Here is a 25,314-nt window from a genome sequence, read left to right as displayed (position 1 = left end):
TTTCTGGATTTAGCAAGTTGACTGTATTGGCAACAGTTAGAGATAAAATAAGGGAAATTAGAATTCATGTCCATAAGAAACAGTAGAAAATGGTACCAGAAAGAAGGTACCTTCTGCGTGGATGATCCAGCTGATAGGTGAAGGTCAGGGAGTGGACAACCAAAGGCCTTCCAGATGTTGCCTAATCTGCCTGCCCTACCTTCAGCTGCTGCTGCCACTACCATTGAGATACTCTGCAGAGCTCTGCTGGTGGCACTCCAGAAATAGGATTGCTGTGTCCCCTGGGTACAGCCTTAGATTCCAGAATGTTTTTTAAAAAGTAACCATTTTTCCATTTAAAAATTATGTTAAGCAGATTATCTGTAGAATGACTGCAGGTTGATGAAATTCAGATCTACTGTTGAGCTGTGATTGGTATGGGAAATGTTATTATGGTTTTGAATAAGTAGCTAGGGTAGGAATTTGTTGTACAGTTTCCATGGATACACATGCATGCATGCATGCCAGAATTCAGCTCCCATAAATATTTCTGTCACTAAATATTTCTCAACACTAAAAGGCATAAACATTACCCAAGGGGATTGTGCAAAATGGTTATTGAATATTCATGTCTTCCTACACCCATATTTCTTGTTCTCATTCCATATTCTCCTAGAATCAACCAAATCCAAATATGCTTAATCTCTTCTGAGATCGTTTGTTACATATGTAGCATTTCTGTTATGGGCTATTAATGTTCACTCCTTTATATACAAACATTATTTGACCTATCATCTTTACTGAAGTTAAAATTAATAGCATCTTTGTTTTCACCCACTCTTGTATTTCTCTGATTTCGGTCATCAAAACAGGAGACTTTATTTATGTGCTCTGCCCAGGTATCTGCTATCTATTCTTTATTGCATAGAGAGAATTGTTTCTAAAACCAGGCCAATCATGCTTTTCCAAGGTTTGGTTTCCTTGGAATGAGGGACAGCAGATACTGCAGTGTCTTTATGATGTATGGTTCATTTACACATATATACAACCTGAGCCTACAATGAAGGGGCTCACAACATTAACAACCCAAAAAGCTTTGCTTCTCCCATAGCCACAGCCTTGGATTCAAGCAAAGATCAGGCACAGCTCTGTCTCTCAGCTGCCCAGCCTGCAACCTTGCTTCTAGCTTACACACCTCAACTCTGGACTTTGTCTTTCTAACTGAAAGACATTTTTAAGAGGGGGACCCACCCATTTGTCCTCTGGAGGAGCCAATTCCTTTGTTACCTTAACAACCCATACTTGGGCCATTAGCAAGGATCTTGCCTGGCTATTCCAGCAATTTGAATCACAACTGGTTCCAGGAATTGGAAGGAATTCAGACATACAGCGCACCCCACCCCAAACTCACAACAGTATACTTGTCTTTCAGTTCCTTGTACTTGTTTTAAAGATATTTGGGGCGGGATGATAATATTTTTTAAAAATGTATCTTGCACAATTTTGCTAATTAACCTCAAAGAATCACCCTAATGGAAACTTTAAAAAATACAAACGAAGGTGAAATTGTAGCAAGATGCTTGTTTGCTTATCGTGATCCTATTTGACTGGCAATACAGTGGACTCCCCACAACCTCCCCACCCCAGAATTAAAATTTGCACCATTTTATTAATTCAACCCAAATAGTAAAAAGGGGAGTCCTTACTGAAAACCAGTGCAGGAAAGCTGAAAAATTATCTCACCTGAAAGTTAAAACAGTGTAGGGAGAACCAAGGAAAAGAGTCACTCTAATTTTCCACAATAATTCAGTGGCATGTACAACAGTTCAATTCAGTTTCAGTTTGGCAGGAAATGATGAGAACTAGCTGATCTCAGCACTAAATCAAATGGTAATAATTAGCATCAAACCAACTAGAACCAAGCTTTCTTGGAATGCAGTCATGCCCATTTCAATTTAAGCAAGTCGCTATGAAGAACACTGTTCTTTTATGTAATCAAAAGCAACCCAAGTCCCAGTGTGCTGGGTTATACCCTCAGGAACTCTTCAGCTGATGAAAGGAAAAGGTTTTATTAAATCCTATAGCTCCTAAGGGATCTCTTTGCAGAGAGAATGGGAGTTAGAGAGATCATGTCCTTCTTCCATCAAGCCGCATTCTGATGGGATGTAATGAATTCTCCCAGTCTGCTGATGACTATATATAAAAATGGCATATAAAAAGGGGTGCACTTGCAAGTCACATCATTATAACTTCTCTTTAGAGCAGGGTGGTGAAACTGTGGCCCTCTAGCTGTGGGACTACAACGCCCATCACCCCCTAACCATTGGTCACGTTGGCTGGGTCTAGTAGAACGGCTTCTACAAAAGTCTTATTATAGATGTCTGATGTGGTCTCCACTCTTCTGCTTAAAATATGGAACAATCCCTGACTTAAGAGCTGAAAAGCCAATGCTTCTTCCAAACTCTGAAGAACTAAGGATTGCATCGTCCACACGGTCAACCCTTCTTAAAATAGTCAACAATACCAGTGGTGCACTGCAGAAGTGGCTAACCTGTGGCTCTCCTACTCCCACCAGCCCAGTCAATGGTCAGGGATGATGGGAGTTGTAGTTCAACAAATACCCGAGCTCCACTGGTTTTCCCCATCCCTGAAGTGGTTATGTGGCGGACCAGGACTGTGCAGACCAAGGTTCAAATCCTTAGCCACGAAGTTCAAGAGGTGATCTCATGCAAGTCCTGATTATCTCAGCCTAGCCTATCTCACAGGGTTGTGGTGAAGATAAAAGGGGAGGATGAGATGTGCCACCCTAAGTTCCTTGGGACTGGAGAAGGGATATGTGATGAAACATCTACTTTCCCCCATTCAGCCTCTCCAGAAGGCTAAAGCTGCCAAACTGGCACAATGAAAACACTTTCATCGAACATTATTATTACGTATTATTTTTATTTTTATCTCGCCTTTTCCCCTGACAAGGACTCAAGGCGGTCTACAGATAAAGAAGGCGCAGCTGAAAACATGGGGGGCGGGGGGTTCATAAAAAAAAACAATTAAACATTAATAAAATTAAAACTAAATATAAAAGATCGATTAAAGGCAGACAGATAATTACAAATAAAAAACATGCAGTAGCCATGCAAAGAAAGAGGGAAGAGAAAATATCATTTGGTCACAAAACAAAGCATAAAAAATGTTTGTTCGCAATACAGAAAAGAGGGAGAGTCAGGGACGGTTCTCCGTGTTATTATCCTGCCCCGGAAAAAGAGGGCAGCATTAAATAAAGTCCGGAAGTGAGCGCTGTGCATAATCCTCCCCCCCCCCCTTCTATATCTAGGAAAGAAGCGGGACTCCTTCCCAGATGGCCCGCGAAGCGGCGGGAAGAGGCGTGGCCAGAATGGGACCGGTGACGTAGCGGGACGCTTGAGCGAAAAGGGGGCGGAGTTTTACCTATTCGTTTTGAGCGCGCCAGATTCGGAAATGGACGTTGAGGCGAGTTTAACGGTTTCCGGCCCGGTTCGTCCCACTCGACCGAGTCCCGCGGCGGCAGGTCCGGCTGGCCGTGACGAGGCGCAGATTCCTTTCTCTCAGGTGGAGGCGGTCGCCGCCGGATGGATGCTGGACTTCGCTTGCCGCTGCCAGTGCCGCCATTTTTGTCAGGGCAACCGGAGGGAATTCGAGAACAGCCGAGACCAGGCGCTGAGTGAGTGACTGGCCCGGCTGGAGAGGGGGTGGGCTGCTGGTGGGGTCGGAGCTGCCCCCGCCGCCCGCTTGACTGGTTCTGCCTCGAAAACACAGAAAGTGAAGCTTCTCCTCCCCTTCCTCGCGCCAGCAGAAAAAGCTCGCTCGCAAATTACCGCACAACAATAGCCTCTTCCGGGGGGGGGGGGATTTACTCACACACAGAGAGAGTATATGTGTGTGTGAGAGAATATTAGTTTATTAGGAGGAACAAGAGGACACAAATAGCAACTGTAAAGCCAGTATGAATGGTTCCAAGCATGCCTCTGTTTTATTTTCCCTTGAGGTGTCCCTGTACTTTTAGCAGCTGCAGTGTTAGCCCAGGTACAGGTACAAGACGTTGCAGGTACAGGTACAAGATGTGATAGCCCTGTAAAGCTGCAGCTTGCTGGCCACATTCTAAATGCAACCAACACAGTTGTAGCGGTGCCTAATGAAATTTTCCGCATCCCACCAATCTGATTGCCCTGGAGAACAGCAAGTTCAGACTCCTGGGGAATTTTCTGTGAGAGAAAAGGTTATTTAGTGTTAAATTTGTTATCACAAGCGCAGGGTATTAAAGGAATAGATTTTTTCCAATTTTATTCTCTCTAACAGTGTGGAAGGTTAGGCTGAGAAATAGCAACTGTCCCAAGGTCCCTCTGAAATACAGTGTTACCTCGGGTTACATACGCTTCAGGTTACATACGCTTCAGGTTACAGACTCTGCTAACCCAGAAATAGTACCCCAGGTTAGGAACTTTGCTTCAGGATAAGAACAGAAATCGCGTGGCGGTGGCACGGCAGCAGCAGGAGGCCCCATTAGCTAAAGTGGTGCTTCAGGATAAGAACAGTTTCAGGTTAAGGTGTACCACCTTTCCCAGGGCCCCCGCCTCTGCAGAAGGGGAAAGGTGCTGAAAGCCTCAATCTCAACAGGAAGTGATTCTTCCTGCCCAGTTGAGAAAACAAGGTCCAGAGTGTGGCCTGCCACCTGCGTTGGCTGGTTGACGTGTTGGGCCCCTCGTCATCATGGCAGCTATGTAGCCCAGAGCCAGCTCTTCCCAGTTCCTCTCTTCCCAGGCACAACCCATGTCCCTTAATTTAAACAACAAAACTCCCAAATTTAAAAACACAAGTTAAAAGCAGTCAAAAAAACAATTCCAGTGGTTTTAGAACAGGGACTTATAAGGGAATGCTTTTCCTTGATGTTGTAACTACGGAAGAGAAACCAAAGCTTCCCTCTTAGATTAACTTGGCAGATTAGTATGTTCTGCCTGAGATGACCTAGTCAAATAATTAATGAACACTAAAAATACGGTATCAAACTGTTGAGCAATTGTATCATGTTTGCTGTTATGTGCTGCATTATTTCTAAGACAAATTTACAAAGACACAATGCATTTATGACTTAAGTAACTACTTCAGACTGTCACACTGGGGGGGAATTGGGTTGTTACCACCATTCAACCTAAAAGTGTCCTGAAATTTATTTATGCTGAAAATTGGCCTGAAAATCTATTGATCTCTGGCTCCCTCTATGGTCAAAATAACTCTATAACTTATTGTTGTATAATTGCATGGAAATATGAATCTCATTGACAGATTGACTAGTCATATTTTAGAATGAGTGCATCAGTGTAAGCCACTAAATAAAAGTTGCCCTTGAATGCTCCAGTCCTAAATAAAATTATTTGAAAGATAGTACTATTGATTTCAGTACAGCTTCATTTCAAGTAACTGTGCTTAAGATACAGAAAAGGTTCCTGATACTGATAACCACACAGTGGCAGTATAGGAACAAAATTCTTCTAATCATGTATGCTCTTTCTTTCTCCAGCTATTATCAAAGGACTAAATCAAATAGAAACTCATCAAATGAAAACAGTGTGCCTTTGTCAGCTGTTGGCATATATTGCAGAAGGAAAATCACTTGGTAAATATTCTGCTAAATTTATTCAGTTTGCATTGTAATTCCTTTACAATATTTACAATATTCCTTTGCAACCCCAACTTACACTGGGGTTACATTCCGAGGATAGCACCTAAGGCCAAAGTAGTGTATAGTCAAAACATATTGGTTCAATGGTGGGTGGGATTGCAAAAAAACCGCTTTTAATGTTGTTGTTTTGTTTGTTTTTTTAAAAAAGCCTAGTGCATAAAGCTGAATGTGCACAAATTAAATGTGCATAAGTTGTAAGTTACCTGTACGGATAAATCAAATGAGGCTTCTTTTGTTTAGTGCCAACAATGCATGCAGTGCTTCACAGAGTGGCATAACAAAGCAACAAAAGTTGCTGTTTTCAGGAGCTTACAGTCTAAACTTGGACATAGGGTTGGAAAGGATGAGACTCAGATAACAAAGGACAGTCATGAATGGTGTCTAAAAGTTTTGTTTGGTCTTGATAGAAAGCTGTTATTTGTGATCCCTTGCACAAGTCACTGGGGAAAGTTAAAAGCAATAAGAGGCTGTTGTTGCTCTTGACCAGGTGTAGGTAGTCTAAGGCCCAGGGGCCGGATGCGGCCCAATCATTTTCTCAATCTGTGGACAGTCCAGGAATCAGCGTGTTTTTACATGAGTAGAATGTGTCCTTTTATTTAAAAGGCATCTCTGGGTTATTTGTGGGGCATAGGAATTCGTTCATTCCCCCCCCCCAATATAATCCGGCCCACCATATGGTCTGAGCCCACGGCTGAAGAAGGTTGCTGACCCGTGCTCTTGACCTTGTCTAAAGTCTGGCCTGAGAGAAGGATTCTGCTCGTTCCCTGAGACTACATTTGTCTGCCTTTGTTCTGGGCTTTGGAGCCACTCAGAAGCAGCAAATAATGTGCTACCACTTCAAGATGCCACCTGGTGCCGAATGAGAAGCTGTACCCTGAATACTCTTCTATTTCTTTCCATCTTCTTGAAGTCATGGTTCTTTGTATCTCAAATGCATAGGTCCTGAGAATATCCAAGAGGAGGTCTTCCTAGTTTGACAGAGCAGTTCCATTCATACTCTTTGGCTGGGTGTCTGCAGTGACAATATTATTCATGCCTAGAAGCTGAGCTACGCCAGAATTAACAGGCTCAGTGTGGATGTTGAATTCCCCCAGAACTAATGGTATAGGAGTCTTCAACACCACCTCTAATATCTTCTCTGTCAGCTCAGGCACTGGGATTGATGGGCAATGCAGCAGACAGCAAACCAAAAGAATATATCATCTGTCCTGATTACCTAGCACCAGGTAAAACACTTAGATCCCCATTCTAGTGATCAGGAAGTCTGAAGAAGGGAGACATTTCCTACAGACCACAGCAATTTCCCCTCCATGACTCTCTAGTCTGGCCTGAGTTATTGCCTTTACTACCCTACATTTGGTTGATAGAACAAAAACTGGTCACATTTAAGGGTTAAACAAGGAGGCTTAACAAACGGCAAGGGGCACCTAAAACCATCAGCTGTGGAGGCATATGGTGATTGGTAAATTTTAGTGTCCTTTTTGTGTGTGTCTTCTTTATGAAATACACTATTTGCCCTTCTCAATTTATTTCCTTTTAAGGTTTTCATTTGGGGGATGATGAAGACTCTTCACCACTGGAAAAAGCCCTGTTAATCTGGACTTCATTTTTAAAAACACAAAGCAAACAAGATAAGCTGCATGAAGACATCAAGCGGTTAATTCAGATTCAGGTCTGTCTGTAGATCCATGCAGCCATATTTGCTTGAATGTGCCATGGAAATAAGTCAGAGCATCACTCATTTAAATTTCTTCATGGACTATCATTGACCTGTCCAAGCAAGATTGTCCATAGGATTGAATCTTAGGAAAGACCATTAACAAAGATTGGTCATGTAACATTCAAGTAGCTTTGCTCCCATACAGTATTACAAATTTTTGTGTAATTGTGACACCTCTTAATCAATCCAGAATGTATTCTTTCTTTGTAGGCTGTAGCAGTGTATATGGAAAAAGGATATTTTACAGAGTCTGCAGAAGTCCTTGAAAGAATATTTCCGGAATCTCTCTCAAATGAGGTAATACTGCATTTTCAATATTTTTGAGTCCAGAAGCTTGATTACTCCAGACAGTTTGGTCTGGAACAAATTTAAAAAGTAGCAGGTGCCTATAAATGAGCAATACGTAAATTTACCAAGCTAATTGCTTGTTTGTCAAATTATATATTGCATTACTGTGTAGAATAGGGTTACAAAAGAGATACGAAAAATAACATCAGTTCAAATTAAGGAGAAAATCAGAAAATGCCTAGGAGTTTTTAATGTTTGATGTTTTACTGTGGTTTTATAATTCTTTGGAAGCCACCCAGAGTTGCTGGGGAAACCCAGTCAGATGAACAGCATATAAATAAAATTAGTAGTAGTAGTAGTAGTAGTAGTAGTAGTAGTAGTAGTAACTTCAAGATAAGCAGGGCAGATTTGCTTCATCCTTGCTCCTTTCCCCTCATCTGCATGGCAGAAAGCATGCGGGGTAGGGTTCCATATTTTCCCAAGCCAAGCTGCTGACAAGAAGACCTTGCTCTTGCTCATCAAAGATCTTGACTAATGAGAATCAAGTTCCCTATATTGAATAGGATAGCCACTCTGCATTTTGCCATCTGTAACTATATGGAGAATTATTGAAAATTTCTTCTTAGCAAACAAGTCTATAGAGCAAAATATTCTTTTAGATTGAAAATGCTAGATAAAAGAAGGGTAATTTGTGCAGCAGTGATGTGATTTGTACCAGGATAACAAATGGACCGAACCTACCTGTACTGAACTTCTTGAATCTTGGCTCATAGAAGGCAGAAATAACATACTACAGCTGTTCATAAAGGTGCATATCCTTAGTAAGATACAATACAATGTAACCCTGATCATATATATATATTAATTTTTGATTTTTTAATTTATTTGCATTTAGCCTTTGCGAATGAAGCTGGCTGCAATAGTAAAACAGAAAGATCCATATCATCCATTTCTCCGAAATTTCAGTTTCAGTCTTTTGATTCAGAACATCAAATCATACATCAGTATTTTCTTGAGTGAAAAATCTGATTTTCTAACGCAGGTATGTTGAAGCAATGGGAAATCTCACTTCACATGAATATCACTTTATGGAAAATTAAACAAATACTAAAAACAGGGAAAAAATTGATTTACATCTTTTAAAGACAAAGCAAAATATAAACCTGGTTTGAAAAATTCCAATTTATGTGTACAGTGGACCCTCTAGTTGAATACCACTCTAGATACTTAACTTTTGGGTTACGAACGCAGCAAACCCAGAAGTGTATACTTCTGGGTTTCGTCGCATGCGCAGAAACTCTCAATCACGCCATGCACGTGCACAGAAGTGGCGCCTCTGCCTGAGGACTTTTCATGTTGCGGATGGACCCCCAGAACAAATTTAATTTGTACCCAGAGGGTCCACTGTACCTGTCATTTAAGTTGTAGATGAGTGAACGTTAATCATTGAAATTTGTTCTTAACATTGTAGTGTAGTTTTACTCCCCCCACCCCCCAAGAAATGGATATAGTATTTCTAAGAACAATGCACTACTTTTTGTTTCTGGTTAATTAAAGTGGCATTTCTGCTCTGTTTTACAGGAAGCTATGAAAGAAGTAGAAGCTAGAAGTTCAGGAAAAATAACGTTACAATTGCAATGTAACAGTGTAACTGAATCAAAGAAAGAAAGCTGTTTGGAAACCAAACAAAGGTTAGTATCACTTTAAAGTAAGTACATATTGAACATGGTTCTTGTTACTACAGCTTTATTATAGCAAGGGTAGTGTAGGTGCGAGCAGGGATTTATTCCTTTTTGTTTGTGTGAAACCATATTTTCCTTAGCTCAAGACTACATTTTGTCATGTTTTTATCATAGTAAAGTTTAGCAAGTAGAGGCATAAGCTGGAAAAGCACTAGCTATCTAGTGAGACATTAGGGTTTCTGTATAGCATCTCCATCTCAAAAACATTGTATGTTTTCATGTTTTCATACAACTACACTGAGAGAAACTTTTTCTTGCTCTGCCAATGGGCACTGTAAATAGGAGGTGCCCCACAGATGCACAATAACTATATCTATCTGTCCTTCTTATTCACTTTTCCCTACTAACCAGGATGGTGTTGTACCCAAGAGTGGTTGGCAGTGATGCAACTTTCCTTGGAACCCTAACCTGGGAGCTTCCTGAAATAGACCTGGGGTGGGGTGAATGCAGGGAGAGTCCGCATCAGGCAGCATGGCTGAAGATGTTAAGGCACTACAGAATGGTAAAAGTAGCAGTATTGGCCAAACAGAACTTTAAAACCCAGATTCCTACTCAGTAGTAGTAAAATTGGGTACAGTATTTACTTCCACAGCATCACGTGTCCCTATATAATATGAAGAATGCAGCTGAAATATAGTGTTATAGAAATTTACTTATATTAAAAGGGATTCTGACGTTTGAGAGAGATGGTGACAGATTTTCTATATGCAGGATAAAATGTTGGTAGAGTATCCTAATTTGATACAAAGCAAAATATTATTTGGACGTCCACTTCATCACTGCCTATGTTTGGGGCCTCCCAAGAGGAATGTATTTTGTAGCATGAGGCACTAAGCTTTGTGGAATGTGGCCAAAGTTATATTGATTTTGTTCTTAATTCTGATCTCACCCTTCCCTCAAATAAACTCCATTCAGCAAAGAAAAATCACTGGAAAAATATATTCTAGCATGAATTCAAAATAGTTAAGGCTTGAAATTTATGTATGTTTCATTCCTTTATAGCTCAAATAGACAAACTTGTTCATTAGCTAGCCAAGTACCTTGGGATTCATGGCAACTACAGACTCCCCAGAGAAAAATAAGGAGAAAAGGAAGTGCTCTTCAAAGTAAGTGCTGCAATCCTTTCAGTGTATATGAACTCCATTTTAATTTTGGTGGATAAATAATTGAAATACTGCTATAAGTTTTTAAATCCAAGAAAACTGCATATAATTACTGTGCATTCATACTTGGATCACAGCCTTAAACTATTTTTGGTACCAACTATTTAGGACTTGACGTGGTTCTGGTCCTACTTGGATGTTGTTTAACATCTACATGAAATCGCTGGGTGGGGTTATCTGGGGGTGTGGAGTACAGTCATACCTCAGGTTGCAAACGTGATCCGTGTGGGAGGCACATTCGCAACCCACAGCGTTCGCAACCCGAGGTATGACTGTACGTTGTGAGCAATATGCTGCTGACACGCATCTGCAGGTGTGGCAGTTCATGTGGTGGACCATTGCCTTGCCTTGGTAATGGACTGGAAGAGAGCCAACAAGCTGAAGCTCAATCCAGATAAGACTGAGGAACTGTTAGTGGGTGGTTCCCTAGACTAGACGGATGGGAGATTGCCTGCTTTTGATAGGGCTATGTACTCCCTCTGAGGATGTAGGTATGTAGCTTGGGGGTATTTCTGGATCCTTTTCTGTCACTTGATGCTCAGGTAGCCTCAGTGGTGTCTTCCATCAGCTTCAGGTGGTGGCCCAGCTGCCTCCCTGACTGAACAGGGAGAGTCTAATTTCTGTAGTTATGCTCTGGTAACCTCTAGGATAGATTACTGCAATCCGTTGTAAGTGGGACTGCCTCTGAAGATTCTTCAGAAACCTCAGCAGGTGCACAGTTCAGTGGCCAGGTTGCTTACTGGGGCAAGACAGTTTGAGCATATTACATCGATCCTGGCCCACCTGAACTGGCTGCCAGTTTGTTTCCAGAGCCAATTCAAAGTGATGGTTTTGACCTATAAAGCCTTAAATGGCTCAGGACTAGAATACCTCAAGGACCACCTGCCTCCATATGAACCAACCCAGACTCTTCAATCATCATCTGAGGCACTTCTTTATGTACCCCCTTCACAAGAGATTTGAAGGGTGGCAACACAAAAACAGGCCTTTTCTGTGGTGGCTCCCCACTTGTGGAATGCTCTCCCCAGGGAGGCTCACCTGGCCCCATCATATATCTTTAGGTGCCAGGCAAAAACCTTCCCCTATAACCAGGCCTTTTGCCTTTTAACTATCTGTTGCCTTTTAGAAGTGGGTAGGATGTTTTTGTTTTTCTTAATACCTCTTGGTTTGTTTGTTTTTTGTTTTTGTGTGTGTTATCTGTCTGGTTAGTTGGTTGCAAGTCACTTTGGGTTGCCCTGGGCTATTGCTAAATTGCAAGTAAACCGTGCATATTTGGCTCTCCACACAACTAAATTATTGGCAAGCTTTCTTGTCACCTAGTTCTTATCTCTTATTAGTTGATGTAGTTGTACATACTATCTTATAGAAGCAACAAAGCTGTACCCACAGAATTAACTGCTATTTAAATTATCTTCTACTGTTTTGCAATAAATCTGTATTAAGAAAATTTCTGAGTATTAGGCCATTAATAATACATTGTAGTTGAAAGATTCAAAATATTTATTTTGTTTGTTACCTGAACTAGACAAGAGGGAGCTGCATGATCCTGAAAATGGTCAAGAAGATACTTTATCTCTGTCAACAAGTTTTAAGAGACAGGTATGAATGGGGGAAGGGTTATAAAATGCAGACCATGTCCTTAGAAGGGCCCATTGAATCCAGTTTCATGCTGTCACAGTGGCCAGTCTATGCCTATGAGAAGCCCACAACATCACTCTCCAATCTTGTGATTCCCAGAAATTGCTATTTAGATACTGCCTTTGAGATTGGAATGTAGCCATCTCAGCTACCCATTGATTGTTGTGCCCTCCATGAAGATGAAGGTGCCCCTACTTGCGCAGAAACTCCTTTCCAGAGTTGACAAGTGACATCACAGCTTGGCAGGAGAGGGTCTTGGCCTAGCAAGCTTGGGAAGCCAGCAATCCCAGACTTAAAATACTGTGTTTAGTGTGGACAATTTCAGGTTCTCCCTAAAATAAGTAGATACGTTGCTTTTCTTCACAATCTTTGTTATTGAAATAATCTCAGAGCTCAAAGCAGCTCTTTTGAGTATTCCAAACAAGCTGAACCTACCCATTTCAATAGTGACGGATGTTTATAGAAGATTTTACATGAAAGAACACTGTGAATGTTCAAAAGGCTGTTGACTTTTTACAACTCTCTGAGTGGTTACTCTGTTCAATGTTGCCATTGTTCAATTCTCCCATAGGCAAAGTGAATGTTGTAACAGTGTCTTCTGTTAATCCTTGCACTATTTTTTAGTTAGCTTGCATACATGGATATATATATTTTTACAATTTTGCAGCTAAAAATAGAATTCAGTTGGCAAGTGAATGTTGTGCCCTGCTTGATTGGTTGGAAGATATATATATTTTTATCTCAAAGGAATTTTTGCCTTCTAAAAATATGATGCAGAAAAATCAGTCACGCTAGAGATGGTCATTAGGCTGATTGTCATTTTATAAAAAAAAACCCCTAGATTTGAAGCTTGCTAAAATAGTTTCTAGACTAGCTTTCCATCAAAACAAGTCCCTTATTTAAATACAGTTTTTCTTCCATAAAAACATGGGATTTATTGACCTTGTCCCTAGTGGGAACAATTCCTGAAATGCTACACTTCTGTAGGCTACAAGTATGCAGAAGATTTAACTCCTTCAGTCCTAAAAAATCATAATGGTAAGAACTGAAGGTTTCCTTCACAGCTTGTTAGCTCAACAGTAGAGGAAAATATTTTGAAGTGTGTTGTGCATATTTGAATATCACAATGTTTTGTTTTGTTTTGTTTTTTAAAGCGATGGAGTTGGGAAGAAGACGAGAAATTGAAAAAGGGTGTACAGGAGTTTGGAGTAGGAAAGTGGACTAAAATTCTTCTACATTATGACTTCAATCATCGGACTAATGTAATGTTGAAAGACAGATGGAGGACTTTGGTCAGACTAAATATGGTTTAAGCTGTCTTCCCAAATATTTTCATTTTACTCCACTCTTCCCTATACTGCATTTCTGATCTTGTCAGGTGATTCCTTTATGTAGTTTACAGCAGACCAGTGAAAACCATTTTGGTGTAAGTATGTTTAACACAAAAAAATCTAGTGTATTTTATTAAATAGTCTTGTTGCTTAAGCTGGTTTTTGAAAAGGTAGTGTATCTGGTTATCAGGCAAATAAAATGATTTGCATTGAATCATTATGATAATTTATCTTGAGAGCTTGATAAGAAATTCAAACCTATCTTCTGCACAGTTGCATAAAAGTTGCTACAAGCAATTAAAACAGAAAACCCCAGATGGTCAGAAGCATTCACATGATGAGGGGCCACACATTAGTAGTTGTCTCATGTGAGGAGCTACTTATCTATAAAGATTAGCTGTACTGTGAAGCTGCATCAAACAGCTTCCCTATTCAGGCGTTCATGTGAAGCAGGCAGTCTCCAACCATTTATTTTGTGTGTGCACCTTCTAAGGAACCTGTAATATTTGGCTGATGTTGAATATGCCTGGAATTCCAGTATCTATCCCAGGAACTTCCTTTTGAATGGTGATTATTGTCTTTTGTACTGGATAAAACAAACTGGGAATCACTAAGCCTGCTATTAAAATGGATAGGGGCAAGTGATTCTGGATTGCCTCATTTTCAGTGGGGCTTCCACAATGATCATCATCTGCAGACCCAAGATGCCTATCATAACTTACAATAATTAGCTTAGTTTTTATTCAGTGCAGCAAAAGACTGTGATTTCAAAATGTTGACTTGTCACTTGTTAAAAAGCAATGTCTAATATGGTTACGGAAGTCCAAAAGTAGAAGAGTTTCCTCAGTTCAGTAAAATATTAAAGGTTATGTATTCAATTTGCTACGTAAAAATAAAGCTATGTACAAGAGGGCATGAACATTCTTCCAGCTGCTGAACTTTTTTCCATGTTCCATGGCAGGATGGATTGCCAACCGCTTGCCAGTGAAGAACTTTATTCCTAAAAAGAGAACATATGCATAAACATCATCCCATGGGGAGTGGATATAAATACATGGCATTTTAACTTCCTGTTTAAGCTTACTGAGCATCCTGTAAAGATCTACTTCACTGTTCAATAATTCGTAGCATCTGCAAAATGAATTTTATTACTTTTTTGTATGGCAGCTAACAGCACATGCTCTCGGGTTGGTTCACAAAAAAATAAACATAAGCTATAAATCAACACATCAAACTTTAATACTGCTTTTTATGGCAGATATGCAATAAAACACAAAACATAAAATTGAAAAGCCCAGATTAGAAACATTTTTTTAATCTTCACCTTCTGTCAATATAGTTTCACCACAGATAAGAGACTTTCCCTAGCAACCAGCCACCTCACTTTATTTGGCCAAAGAAGTTGTAACAGGGTCTCCAGTGATCTTGGGGATCAGGTAAATATATATGTAAGAAAGTATTTTAAATAACCTGGCCCTTTGAGTCCATAGCAATGCAACATTTTCAGTGTCTATACAAAAGCAACTTGCATTTACTGTGTCATCATATTGCAGTAACCTTCTTTCTTAAGTACACTGATTTTATAGCAGGGGTTCTGCAGATGTTGAACTCCCAACAACCATCAGCCCAAGCCAGCATGGTCAATGGTTACGTATTATGGGAGTCACAGTCAAGCAACACCTGGAGGGCTACAGGTAAGCCATCTATGTTTAATAGCAACTTTGACTTTACTGTATCAGTTTACTTGTTGAACTGATAGGAGCTATTCATAATAACTGTCCATCAATGAAGAAAGTTATGCATTGATTCTGCTATGGTAGGTGTAAGCTGAGTTCTGTGTGAATTAGCCTATATTTTCTATAACATGGCTGCCAAGGTCTTTTGATGCATTCATGGAGGCAGAAGTTAAAAGCAGCAAGGTGGTAGCACTCACTACAGTAGGACCAAGAAAATAATTGATTTAAGGACTCTGCTTACTGAGCCTGCAGGGTCTAGGCCCCACCTGTATTGCAACTCATTGGAGTACAATTTGCATCCCTGTTTTTTGTATGGAAAAAGAAATGTGCTTTTAGCTACTTTGCATGACTAATTTAACCCCACTTTTGTTAGAAAGGGATGTGAAGTAAAAGAGAAGATTTTTAAGACAGCTGAACAACCACTTGGAGAAAAGGAGGGATGTCATCTATTAGTTTTGACAGTTAAGAGGGGAAGAAGGAAAGGGGGCAATTGGGAAAAAAGACATTATTAAAGAGGACATCCTCTTCAGGCTCTGGGGAGGGTCTCCTTGTGAGCCAACTATCGAATGAAGTCTCAAAACTGTTATGTTTTCTGTTGGAACTCAAACTTTGTATTTTTAAACAGTAATTTAAATGCAGGAAATGGTGTTTGAAGCCTGGATATCAAGCAATTGCTGCTTTAGCCTAAACTGAGACCCCTTTACATTAAAAGATCTCACTTTTGAATGAGGGTGGGGATCAAAATGACCCAGTTCAATAAGAATAGGAAAGTTCCTATTCTGCATTCACATGAACAAAATAGAGAAATGTTCTTGGTCTTGCACTTGTGTACCTTAATAATACTGTACAGAGGAGTGCCCATACAGTAGTGATTTGAAGAGTACAAGTTACTTTAAAATGTTCTCTGTGTCAGCAATCTACTCTTTAAAAACTGTTCAATATAACGTATAAGTTAAAATCTTTGTTGTGCTGATGGTAGGACTTCTGAAATGAGATTCAATTGCTTACCCATCTGCATCACCACCATCTCCAAAACAGCGATGACTGCTAGTGTGCATTGCAGGAGACTGGCAGGTTACACACACCGTAAATCCTTCTCTGATGTACTGCATCCATCGAGCATATGGGCGATTCTCCATAGAGCAACGAGGAGACAATGTTTCTGTTTTAAATTCCACACAGTAGCTCCTTAAGAGAAGAAACTTTGGTTAATGCGTTGCATTATACATTTAATAGACTATAGCATAACCATTACCTGCAACTGCAGTAAAAGGTAAGCCAAAATATGTTGTCCACTGTGTCTGTATGAACTGATGATAGCTGAACATAAACATTACTGTCTATCAGCTACAGCCATGTTATGTTCACAGCCAGCAAACTGACCTGGGCAGACAATATTTTTTAACTTTATTTTAATACAGTGGTTCCACAAGGTTAGCTATGCTGATGTTGGGTGTTTTAAATTACAGGCTCTTGAGAATGATCCTGTATTTTGAGACAATGCAGATAGAATTGGGAAAATATCTGAGTAATTAACTTAATATTGCTACCACTGGGAGTGGGTTACAGAACAGATTTTTTAAAAATCTTGAATAAGGCAGGTTAGTTGAAATAAAGCCCCATTTATAGGTGAAGTTGTAGCAGGGAGTGAGTTATCCATGAAATACATGTTGCAAAAAAAAAAAAAAAGACATCACAGAAGGATCTTCACAATCACTGTGGGCTCCCTAGCAGCTAGGCAACATGAGTGTTCTGCATTCCTCATAGACAAATTATAGGAACAGAATACTATTGAGCTGTGCTTACAATCAAATAGTCGCCTCACAGCAGGCCCTACAATATGAAGTTGGCTGCGGCACAGGGGACTGAGAAGAAAGAGGCATTCCTGAAAACTTTGCAGAGAGGCCTTTTGCCAGTGGAGTTTTGAATATGGAAGGTGCCCCAACTAATTTTTGCAGTGCCCCCTTCAGAACCCTTACATTATAGTTTATCCTATTCCTCAAGGTACCCTTGGCAGAGGGTGATTGGCAGAGCATTTTTAGGAGCTTGTGTAGAGAAGAGATGGGGATGTCAGCTTCCACCAATCCCTTTCAGATTAACTCTGGTTGAATTATTCTACATGAATGTTCAATATTTTCTTTCCTGTGAACTGAATTACCTAGGCACATATTTCAAGATTGGCCTACAGCTCAAGCCTGTGTGTCTCTATACTGAGTATAGAGTATAGAGTAAGTACTGTAGAGTTCAATGGGGCTTGCAAGTATGGAATTGCAGCCTTAATTACCTAGAATTCTCTGTTTCTGAAGACCACCTTGGATTTGCAGCTCTCTTTTTTCTCTCTTTGCTGTATTCAGAAGTAGTTATAAAAGCAGGAACTAGGAAGAGAAAGGTTTATCAATACAAAACAAGCTTCTTCAGGAAGGATGAAAGACACTGACATTACTGTTTAGCTGAAGTGATGCAGAAAACAGAGTTCTCTATCATAAGATAGTAATCAAATAATTAAACTGGCAGACAAGGTCATTCTAGTAGGACAGGGTATTTTCATGAGGGACTACTGTGTTATTGGTTATAGGCCTATAAATTGTGAAGGTCAATACTTCCAAAGTCCTGCAAATATCTCTGTCATTTTGAAATATGGTTCTCAACAAGAGGTTGAATGGGCAAACATTCACAGTTGAGTAGATTATAGGTTTTCCTCACATTCCAATGAATATTTTCATGTAAATTACCTTTTTACCCTGCTGGCTGCTCTTTATTTGCTACTATGCAATCCCTTCTACCCCAAGTTAAATATGTTTGAGGTATGTTAACAGTTAAAAACTCGTCTCAAAATAAACAAACTTGACTGCTTTCTAGGAGGAAATACAAGAAATTTAGTAAAAGAAAAAAGCTACACAAGCACTTACATAAAAAAGGCAATTCAGTTTACTGGGACTTGAACATAAGAATTGCATTTCAGCAGAATTATCACTGGTGCTGCTGCTATGTAACAAACATCTCCAGGTGCAGTGAGGAAGCAGAATGCAAAGCTATTTGCATACCACAAAATGTGGCAGGTACAGAACCAGACCATTCACATGTATCCTGTAAAGTCTTGGGCCTGCTGCAAAACCAACTGATGGCACAACTCTGACCTAGTGGAGATATGACACTTGCTCTCTATAAATCATAGTTTGCAAGATGGGAGTCAGCCTACTGAACATGTTCCATTCCTGTTCCAGGCTCTGAAGCAAGTCTACCCTTTTCCCACCACTGACTGTAGTTGTGTATTATACATGCATTGACACAAACTATGGTTTACACAGACTTCACAGAGACTCTTAACTGTAGTGCCTTTGAAAACTCTGATTATAAGAACATGGTTTTGGCTTCAAGCACATATTACAGTAGTTGAAATCATGGCTAATGTTAGGAAGGAGGAGGAGGGGGAAGATCTGGCAAGCAGGAGGAAATATGAGTGCTCTCAGATTACAAAAATTAAGCACAATATAAATTGAAGGAAGCCATTTTAATGAAATTGCAATGGAAAGACAGTAAGTCAGATTTTTTTTGCTTCATGCAATATGCTACTTATCAATTAATAGTTAACCCTATGGAAAAATATTGTGCCTTTTTTTTTAATAAATAGTACCCAGTGTTTTTACTGCAGCCAGTCATAATAAATGAATTCTTAAAAAGCAATTAAATGTTTATGGATGTGAGTAGCATAATGGAAGATTCGGAGCAAAATAGTATGTTATGTGTACCGTGCTCATCTCCACAATCCTGCCCCTCGTAGGTAGTATATTCCAGGCATCCAGCTCTCTCTTCTAATGGAGGACAGGGCTCCCCACCATTTTTGGGTTCCTGCTGTATGATCCGTGTACGCATACGGAAGTTAGGCTTACACTGTGCTGCGCAGCCACTCCAGTGACTCCACTCCCCAACGATGCATGGAAGAGCTACAAAGATATTTAAGATTATCGTCAATAATAATACCTGAGGAAGTTATGAAGCCATACATCAAATTATTATCCTTTTCCCTGTAATACTTAGTGAGAAATACTTAGTGAGTGGACTTGGGATGGGGGGCGGGGCTTGTTGTTATGCCCACACACTCTATATCATAGGCTGCCTATGGCAGGAAAACACAGGCCACATGGGTAATTCTGACTAAACACTATGAAGTCAACACTGGGTGCCATTTTCAAAACTTTTGTGCCTTGCATAACCCTAGGTTTTTGTAATAAAGTATAATTAGATAAATGCATTTCCTCACCTTCACCCCTTGCTTCTATTCTTTCTCTCCCTTCAAGTATGATTCAACCAAATCTTTAAAGTCCCACTGATCCCTACGGAAAACTCTCCTTATGACCAATCAACAGCACTAGAAGTAAGCTCACTTTCATGAATTGTTCCCATTTGTTACTTATTACCTCTTCATATTTTCTATTGTCAAAATTTGATACAGCAGCTAGGGGAGTAGTATTGTTTTTGGAAGCCCCCACACAATGGAAGAATGCACAAGGGGCATGCCCTGTATAACCCTGTTCCTGATGGGAGCACCAGCCATGTTGCCTGCCAGCCACACATTCAGCAGCCTAGTGAAGGGAGCCTTTTGATGCTATTTATTTTCAATCCCCTCACATGAACTTTCCCTCCTGAATGTAATCGGATGAAAGTTTTAACACTTTTCTCTTCCTTTTTTCACCTTCCAAAGAGAGAAGCATGCTTCATGAACTAGATTCCCAGACTAGCTTGGGTCTTGGCACTCTTATTTCACTTATGTGCCACTCTGGCCTCTGTTGGGAGGAAGGGCAGGATATATATTTAAATATATGTTGCTAAGGGATTAGTTCAGGCTTCCTCAACCTCAGCCCTCCAGATGTTTTGAGACTACAATTCTCATCATCCCTGAACACTAGTCCTGCTAGCTAGGGATCATGGGAGTTGTAGGCCAAAAACATCTGGAGGGTCGAGGTTGAGGAAGCCTGGATTAGTTCAATTTAGCAGCTACAAAATTACAGTACCTCATAGGAATATGGTACCAATGTGTGAAAAATGTGTTACACACTTTGCTATGATTGAAATCCGGGATAAACAGAAATGGAAGTTGCTTTCCAAGCCATCTTTTATTTTCTTTGAACCCAGCTTGCATGTCCCTCAAGGCCCCACCTCCTACTTGGAAGGCTACCCCTTCTTCTCTCATTCCAAAAATAACATCCCCCCCCCCCAATAACTAACAATCCTCAGGAAATAACAATGACGGATACCACATTTTCCTATCTAAATTTCAGTTTAGAAGGTCAAATGCTTGAGTATAGCATACCAGTAGCCTTTCGGACCACCCAAATGGATCTTTTCATTCCTTTGGCCTCCCAGCTTGATGAGAGTGGAAGTCACTAAGAAACAGCTTTGTACTGGCAATCTTTACCCTCCAAGAATCAAGATGGATGAACTAAAAGTCATGCTCAAGTGAGATTTCACCATTTTTGCTCATTTCAAAGACAATAGTTATTTTTTGTTTATTTAATAAAATTTATATAACACTTGATTGTAAAGGGGGGGGATGCCACTGGCCATTGCATTCCTTTCTTACATGGATGTGCCAGAGGATTCGAATGAAAATCAGAATCACAGAGAATGTACTGGAGAGTCCACAGTGTTCCTCAGGAGTCCGTTCCACTGTCGAACAGCTCTTACTGTCAGAATGTTTTCCTGAAACATACTCAGCTCCTTCAACTGTTCCTCATAAAGCAGGGGTGTCCAAACTTTTCAAAGAGGGCCAGATTTGATGCAGTGAACATGCGTGAGTACAGACCAAAGTTGTTGAGCATTTTTTGAGATTGAAGTTGGTTGTCCTTTGGGGGGGATTGAAGTGCTTTTTTATAATTTTACCCTTTACTCCAATAAATAAACTACCACAGGGGCAGGATTAAATCTACCGGTGGCCCATGAAGCTTGGTTTTCAGGCCCTTGGTCATCTTGGTTGCCCTCCTCTGCACACGTACAGGGTGAGGTAGGGCAGTGGCCTGAGGTAGGGACTGCACAGGCTCACCAGCAGAGCTAATACAGAGTTTCTGACTGTACACTCCCCCAACCTTGCTTCCATGCTGCTCCATCTACGTCAGTGGCTTTGTGGCATGCACCCCACCCACCCACCTGCCCCTGACTTTCATGCACTTCAAGCAATGACTAGGCAGGAGAGGAGGGGAAAAAAGAGAAGCAACAATCAGTGCTCAGTAGGTCAGATAGTAGATTGGAACACGACTTGCCAACCACTGCTATGATGATGAAACAAACACAAGATACCCTAAAATGTTCAACGGCAGGTAATTATAATGCGTGGCATATGGAGGCATTTGTAGAAGAGGGGTGATGGGCTGAACGGGATATTTAAAACTTCCTCTGTCTGCTGTTCCTCCTCCACGACTGCTTCCTGGCCAGGGCATTCTCCACTATCAAAGCTTATTTCCATCCTGAGAATTGGATGGCAAGGAAACATTTAAAAGGGGCTGGAGGAGCACTATGCAAGGTAGAATTGATGAAAGCTAAGCATCCACTAATTTCCCTCTGCAACTACCTAATAATAATAATAATAATAATAATAATATTTATACCCCGCCCATCTGGCTGAGTTTCCCCAGCCACTCTGGACGGCTTCCAATCAAGTATTAAAACAATTGTTAGCATCATAAGGCAAAACTGAGGTCCAGTTTGCCTTATAAACTATAGTACCACAATCAGCCTGAGGTACAAGTCTGAGCAAATGGACTTAAAGAGGCCAGGTGATCATCCAATTCAACTCCCCACTCTGAGGCCGAATCCTTTCCACTGCAACCTCTCTCCCTGCTTCACAGATTAATCCGTATAATCCATTCCACAATGCACCAAACAGAGCAGAAACAAACCTAGCGCACCAGTCCAAGATGCCTGCAGAGCAGACAGCTCCAAAAGCTATCAAGCAAATAAGCAACACTTGCACACTGCAAGAGGGAAGTCGTGAATATTGTCTGAAATAAAAAAAAGTTATTTTTAATTGTCTTTTGGTTTGCAGGCCTTTAAGGTTCACATTTGACAGACGTCTCCCTGCACCTGCTCCTTCTGAGTCAGCTGTGTAAAAAGAATTAAAAAGAGGAATAAATCCTTATGCAACCTTTTTTAAAAAAAAACCACACAATTTCCAAGGGGAGGGTCTTCTCACTAGGAGGGCTTGGTCCTTTGGCTTTCAGGTCCTGACTCCAGCTGCTATACTGAAAGGTTTGTATATGTCTGGCAGGATTCTTGCATTCATTGATAAATCTATACCAACATTGCTTGAATTACAGGGTGACTTGCTCCCTCCCTCAGTCCTTACCTTTTGTGTATAGTGCTGGTGCTCCTAGTTAATGGTTTAGAAGATTTTTTTTAAAAAAACATTTTAAACCATGATTCGTAGCTATGACTATTTGATTTCATTAAGGCCTCCTACCTTGTCGTCTGTGACTGGACTTCACTGTCAGGGGTCCTTTACATTTACCTTTTTTACCTTTACCCCAACAAAGCATTGTATATCAAATCAAACACTTCTACTTTACTCCATGGCAATGACACATTTAAAGAAAAAGAAGCCTCCATACATGATATTTTGTATAACTCTATTCCAACATTGTTTGTTGCACCACTCATGCTCTCAATACATTAGATTTGCAAAGGAATTTAATATCTCCATCTCAAGCAGGAATCTACTTCACAAACAAATACCCAATGAAGTCTCCCTGAGTCACTTCCTTGCATTTTTTGGTTCCTCAATTGGATTTCCCATGTAAAATAAAAAACAAGGAAATTCGTGCTTTCCCCTCCTTGTTTAAAGCCTTTGCTTATGAAGCCTGCATTTCCTTGGGATCAAGAGCAAAAAGTGGCCAATGCCAGGGCTGGAAAGGGAAGTCGTCCTGGGTGGAGTTTTGGCAACTGAGCAGGTGGCTGTTCAGCGTCTCATTATTTGGGGTTTAAGCTGAAACAATTATTAACATTATTTTTATTTATATTTATATCCCGCTTTCCCCCCACCCTGCGACACAAGACGACTTACGCAAATTAAAACAACACAGATAAAATACTAACAGCTAAAACCATATATAAAAGATAATAGTTTTTATAGAATTTCTCCAGCCAACGGCAAGGCTTAGCCCTAGTTTTCAAGAGGGTCCGAGTAAAGCCAGCGGCGGCTCTCTGAGCATGTGCAGAGTGGACTCCACCCCCACCTCCGCCGGCAAAAGCCGCTCACGGTTAACCCTTCGGACACCTGTTCTCAGGTGGCAAAAAAAGAAACCCACCCTCCTCCAGTCTCTCCCTCCGCGGCAAGTACCTGGGCACGCCTGGGCGTAGTCATAGCAGCAGTCGCCCGTCAGCTTGCACGCCTCGTCGCAGAAGCACGTCCCGTAGGCTCGGTCGACGCGCCAGCCGCTGCTGGCGCAGCTCGGGTCCCGGCCCGGGCAGCAGCGCGCCTCTTCCGCGCAGCCCGCCTCGGCGCGGCGCCAAAGCGTCAAGAGGGCCAGGGCCAGGATGCCGGCGCCCATCTCGCAGGCGAAGAGCTTTCCCCGACTGAGGCGAGGGAAGGCAGCTCCACCCGGCGGGGCGCGCGGAGAGAGGGGGGCCGGGCGCGCTGCTGCCTTGCCACGCCTCGGCCCCTCCCAGCCCCTCGCCAGGCGCCCGCGCCTCTCGCTCTCCCGGAGCTAAGGTAAAAAGGGTCGCCGCCGCCGCCGCCACGCGCTCCCAGGAAAAGGGCGCGAGGGGGGTTCCGCGCGCCTCCCTACCCGGCCCTGCCGCTCCCGCTGCGGACTTGGGCGGGGAGGGGGGCAAGGGATGCTCCGGCCCGCTCATCCTCTCCGGGCAGGGTCACGGGAATGCGCGGGGTTGGCAGCGAACCAGCTGCCCTCGCTCCGCCTCTCTCCGGCCACAGCCTGCGCCGCTAGACGGGGCGGAGGGAGCGGGGCGCTTCTCGCTCTAGCACCTGTTCTCGGATGTTGACTTTTATTGTACGGGTTTGTGTATAATTGTCGTAGGCCGTTCTAGGAGTTTTTTTATGAATAGGGTATGGAAGTATGTTAATAAATCAGCTTTAAACTCAGGAACTGAGGGCCAGTGTGGTGCAGTGGTTGGACTGAGACCTGGGAGATGAGCGTTCACAACTTTAATATAATTACAATTATAATTATTGCCTATAATTAGGCCACACAGCGATGAAGCTCCCTGGGCGGCCTTAGGACTGCCACTGCCTCTCAGGCTAAGCTACCTCACAGGCGGGCTATAAATGCAATAATTATAATTGTAATTATATTAAAGTGAAATAATATTTGAGGAAGCTGTCCCTGAGCAGGTGCAGAGTGCATGCCAATTCACTGAGCAGCAATAGGTATGGGTAACAGAACTTCTCCAGGTCAGCATAAGCAAAAAGAAAGATATATCTGACAGTCTTAGACTGGTACCTTCTGGGTTTGAAAGAGCTGTTGATATGGGGGAAGTGACACTTAATGAAAGCTTATCCTTTCTTCCCACATTTGCCGGAAGAAAACTGATACTCCTTTAAGCAGCTTGGATGCTCGGTGTGTGGGATCCAGTAGGGAGGACATAGCAGAATGCATAGGCCACTTTAGGGCAGGAACCAGTGGGAGACGAGATCCAGGCCTCATCTCTCCCTCCTAAATTGTTGTCAGGCACAGTGTTCAAAACTCCCATTGTTCTAGGCACATTTTGCAACTGGCAATTTCATTAGCATGAGCAATTTCTGAGCTCTGGCCGCATACTGAGCCTAAGATTTCAGATTAAAACTGCCATTGCTCGAGTTGAGGGCTTGGAAGGAGAAATTCCTGCCTGCTGGACTTCCAAGAAATCACTGCAGTGTCAGGCAAGTTGATAGGTTCTGCCTCTCAGCTGGCCTTAAGGAAAGGCAGTGTTTTGAGGGACCCTTATAAGACTATGTGGGACACGGGTGGCGCTGTGGTCTAAACCACAGAGCCTAGGGCTTGCCGATCGGAAGGTCG

General features: G+C 41.6%; 2 protein-coding genes across 2 annotated transcripts; one reads left to right on the top strand and one right to left on the bottom strand.

The window, feature by feature from the left end:
- The first annotated feature begins 3,308 nt into the window (after positions 1-3,308).
- Positions 3,309-13,788, top strand: TERF1 (telomeric repeat binding factor 1). The gene is made up of 9 exons (XM_083451268.1): positions 3,309-3,676; positions 5,531-5,626; positions 7,234-7,364; positions 7,623-7,709; positions 8,596-8,742; positions 9,282-9,391; positions 10,445-10,548; positions 12,131-12,204; positions 13,398-13,788. Exons 1-9 carry the CDS (start codon positions 3,454-3,456, stop codon positions 13,554-13,556), a joined length of 1,131 nt encoding a protein of 376 aa, XP_083307394.1. The 5' UTR covers positions 3,309-3,453; the 3' UTR covers positions 13,557-13,788.
- Positions 13,074-24,185, bottom strand: SBSPON (somatomedin B and thrombospondin type 1 domain containing). The gene is made up of 5 exons (XM_083451395.1): positions 23,640-24,185; positions 19,060-19,254; positions 17,595-17,685; positions 16,319-16,498; positions 13,074-14,574 (listed from the first exon to the last, which is right to left on the bottom strand). The coding sequence occupies exons 1-5, from the start codon at positions 23,848-23,850 to the stop codon at positions 14,457-14,459; spliced, it is 795 nt and encodes a 264-aa protein (XP_083307521.1). The 5' UTR covers positions 23,851-24,185; the 3' UTR covers positions 13,074-14,456.
- Positions 24,186-25,314: the final 1,129 nt, after the last annotated feature.

The sequence above is a fragment of the Podarcis tiliguerta genome (genome assembly GCF_965153285.1).
Source record: "Podarcis tiliguerta genome assembly, chromosome: 7".
Lineage (NCBI taxonomy): Eukaryota > Metazoa > Chordata > Lepidosauria > Squamata > Lacertidae > Podarcis > Podarcis tiliguerta.
This window is presented reverse-complemented; position numbering and strand designations above follow the sequence as displayed.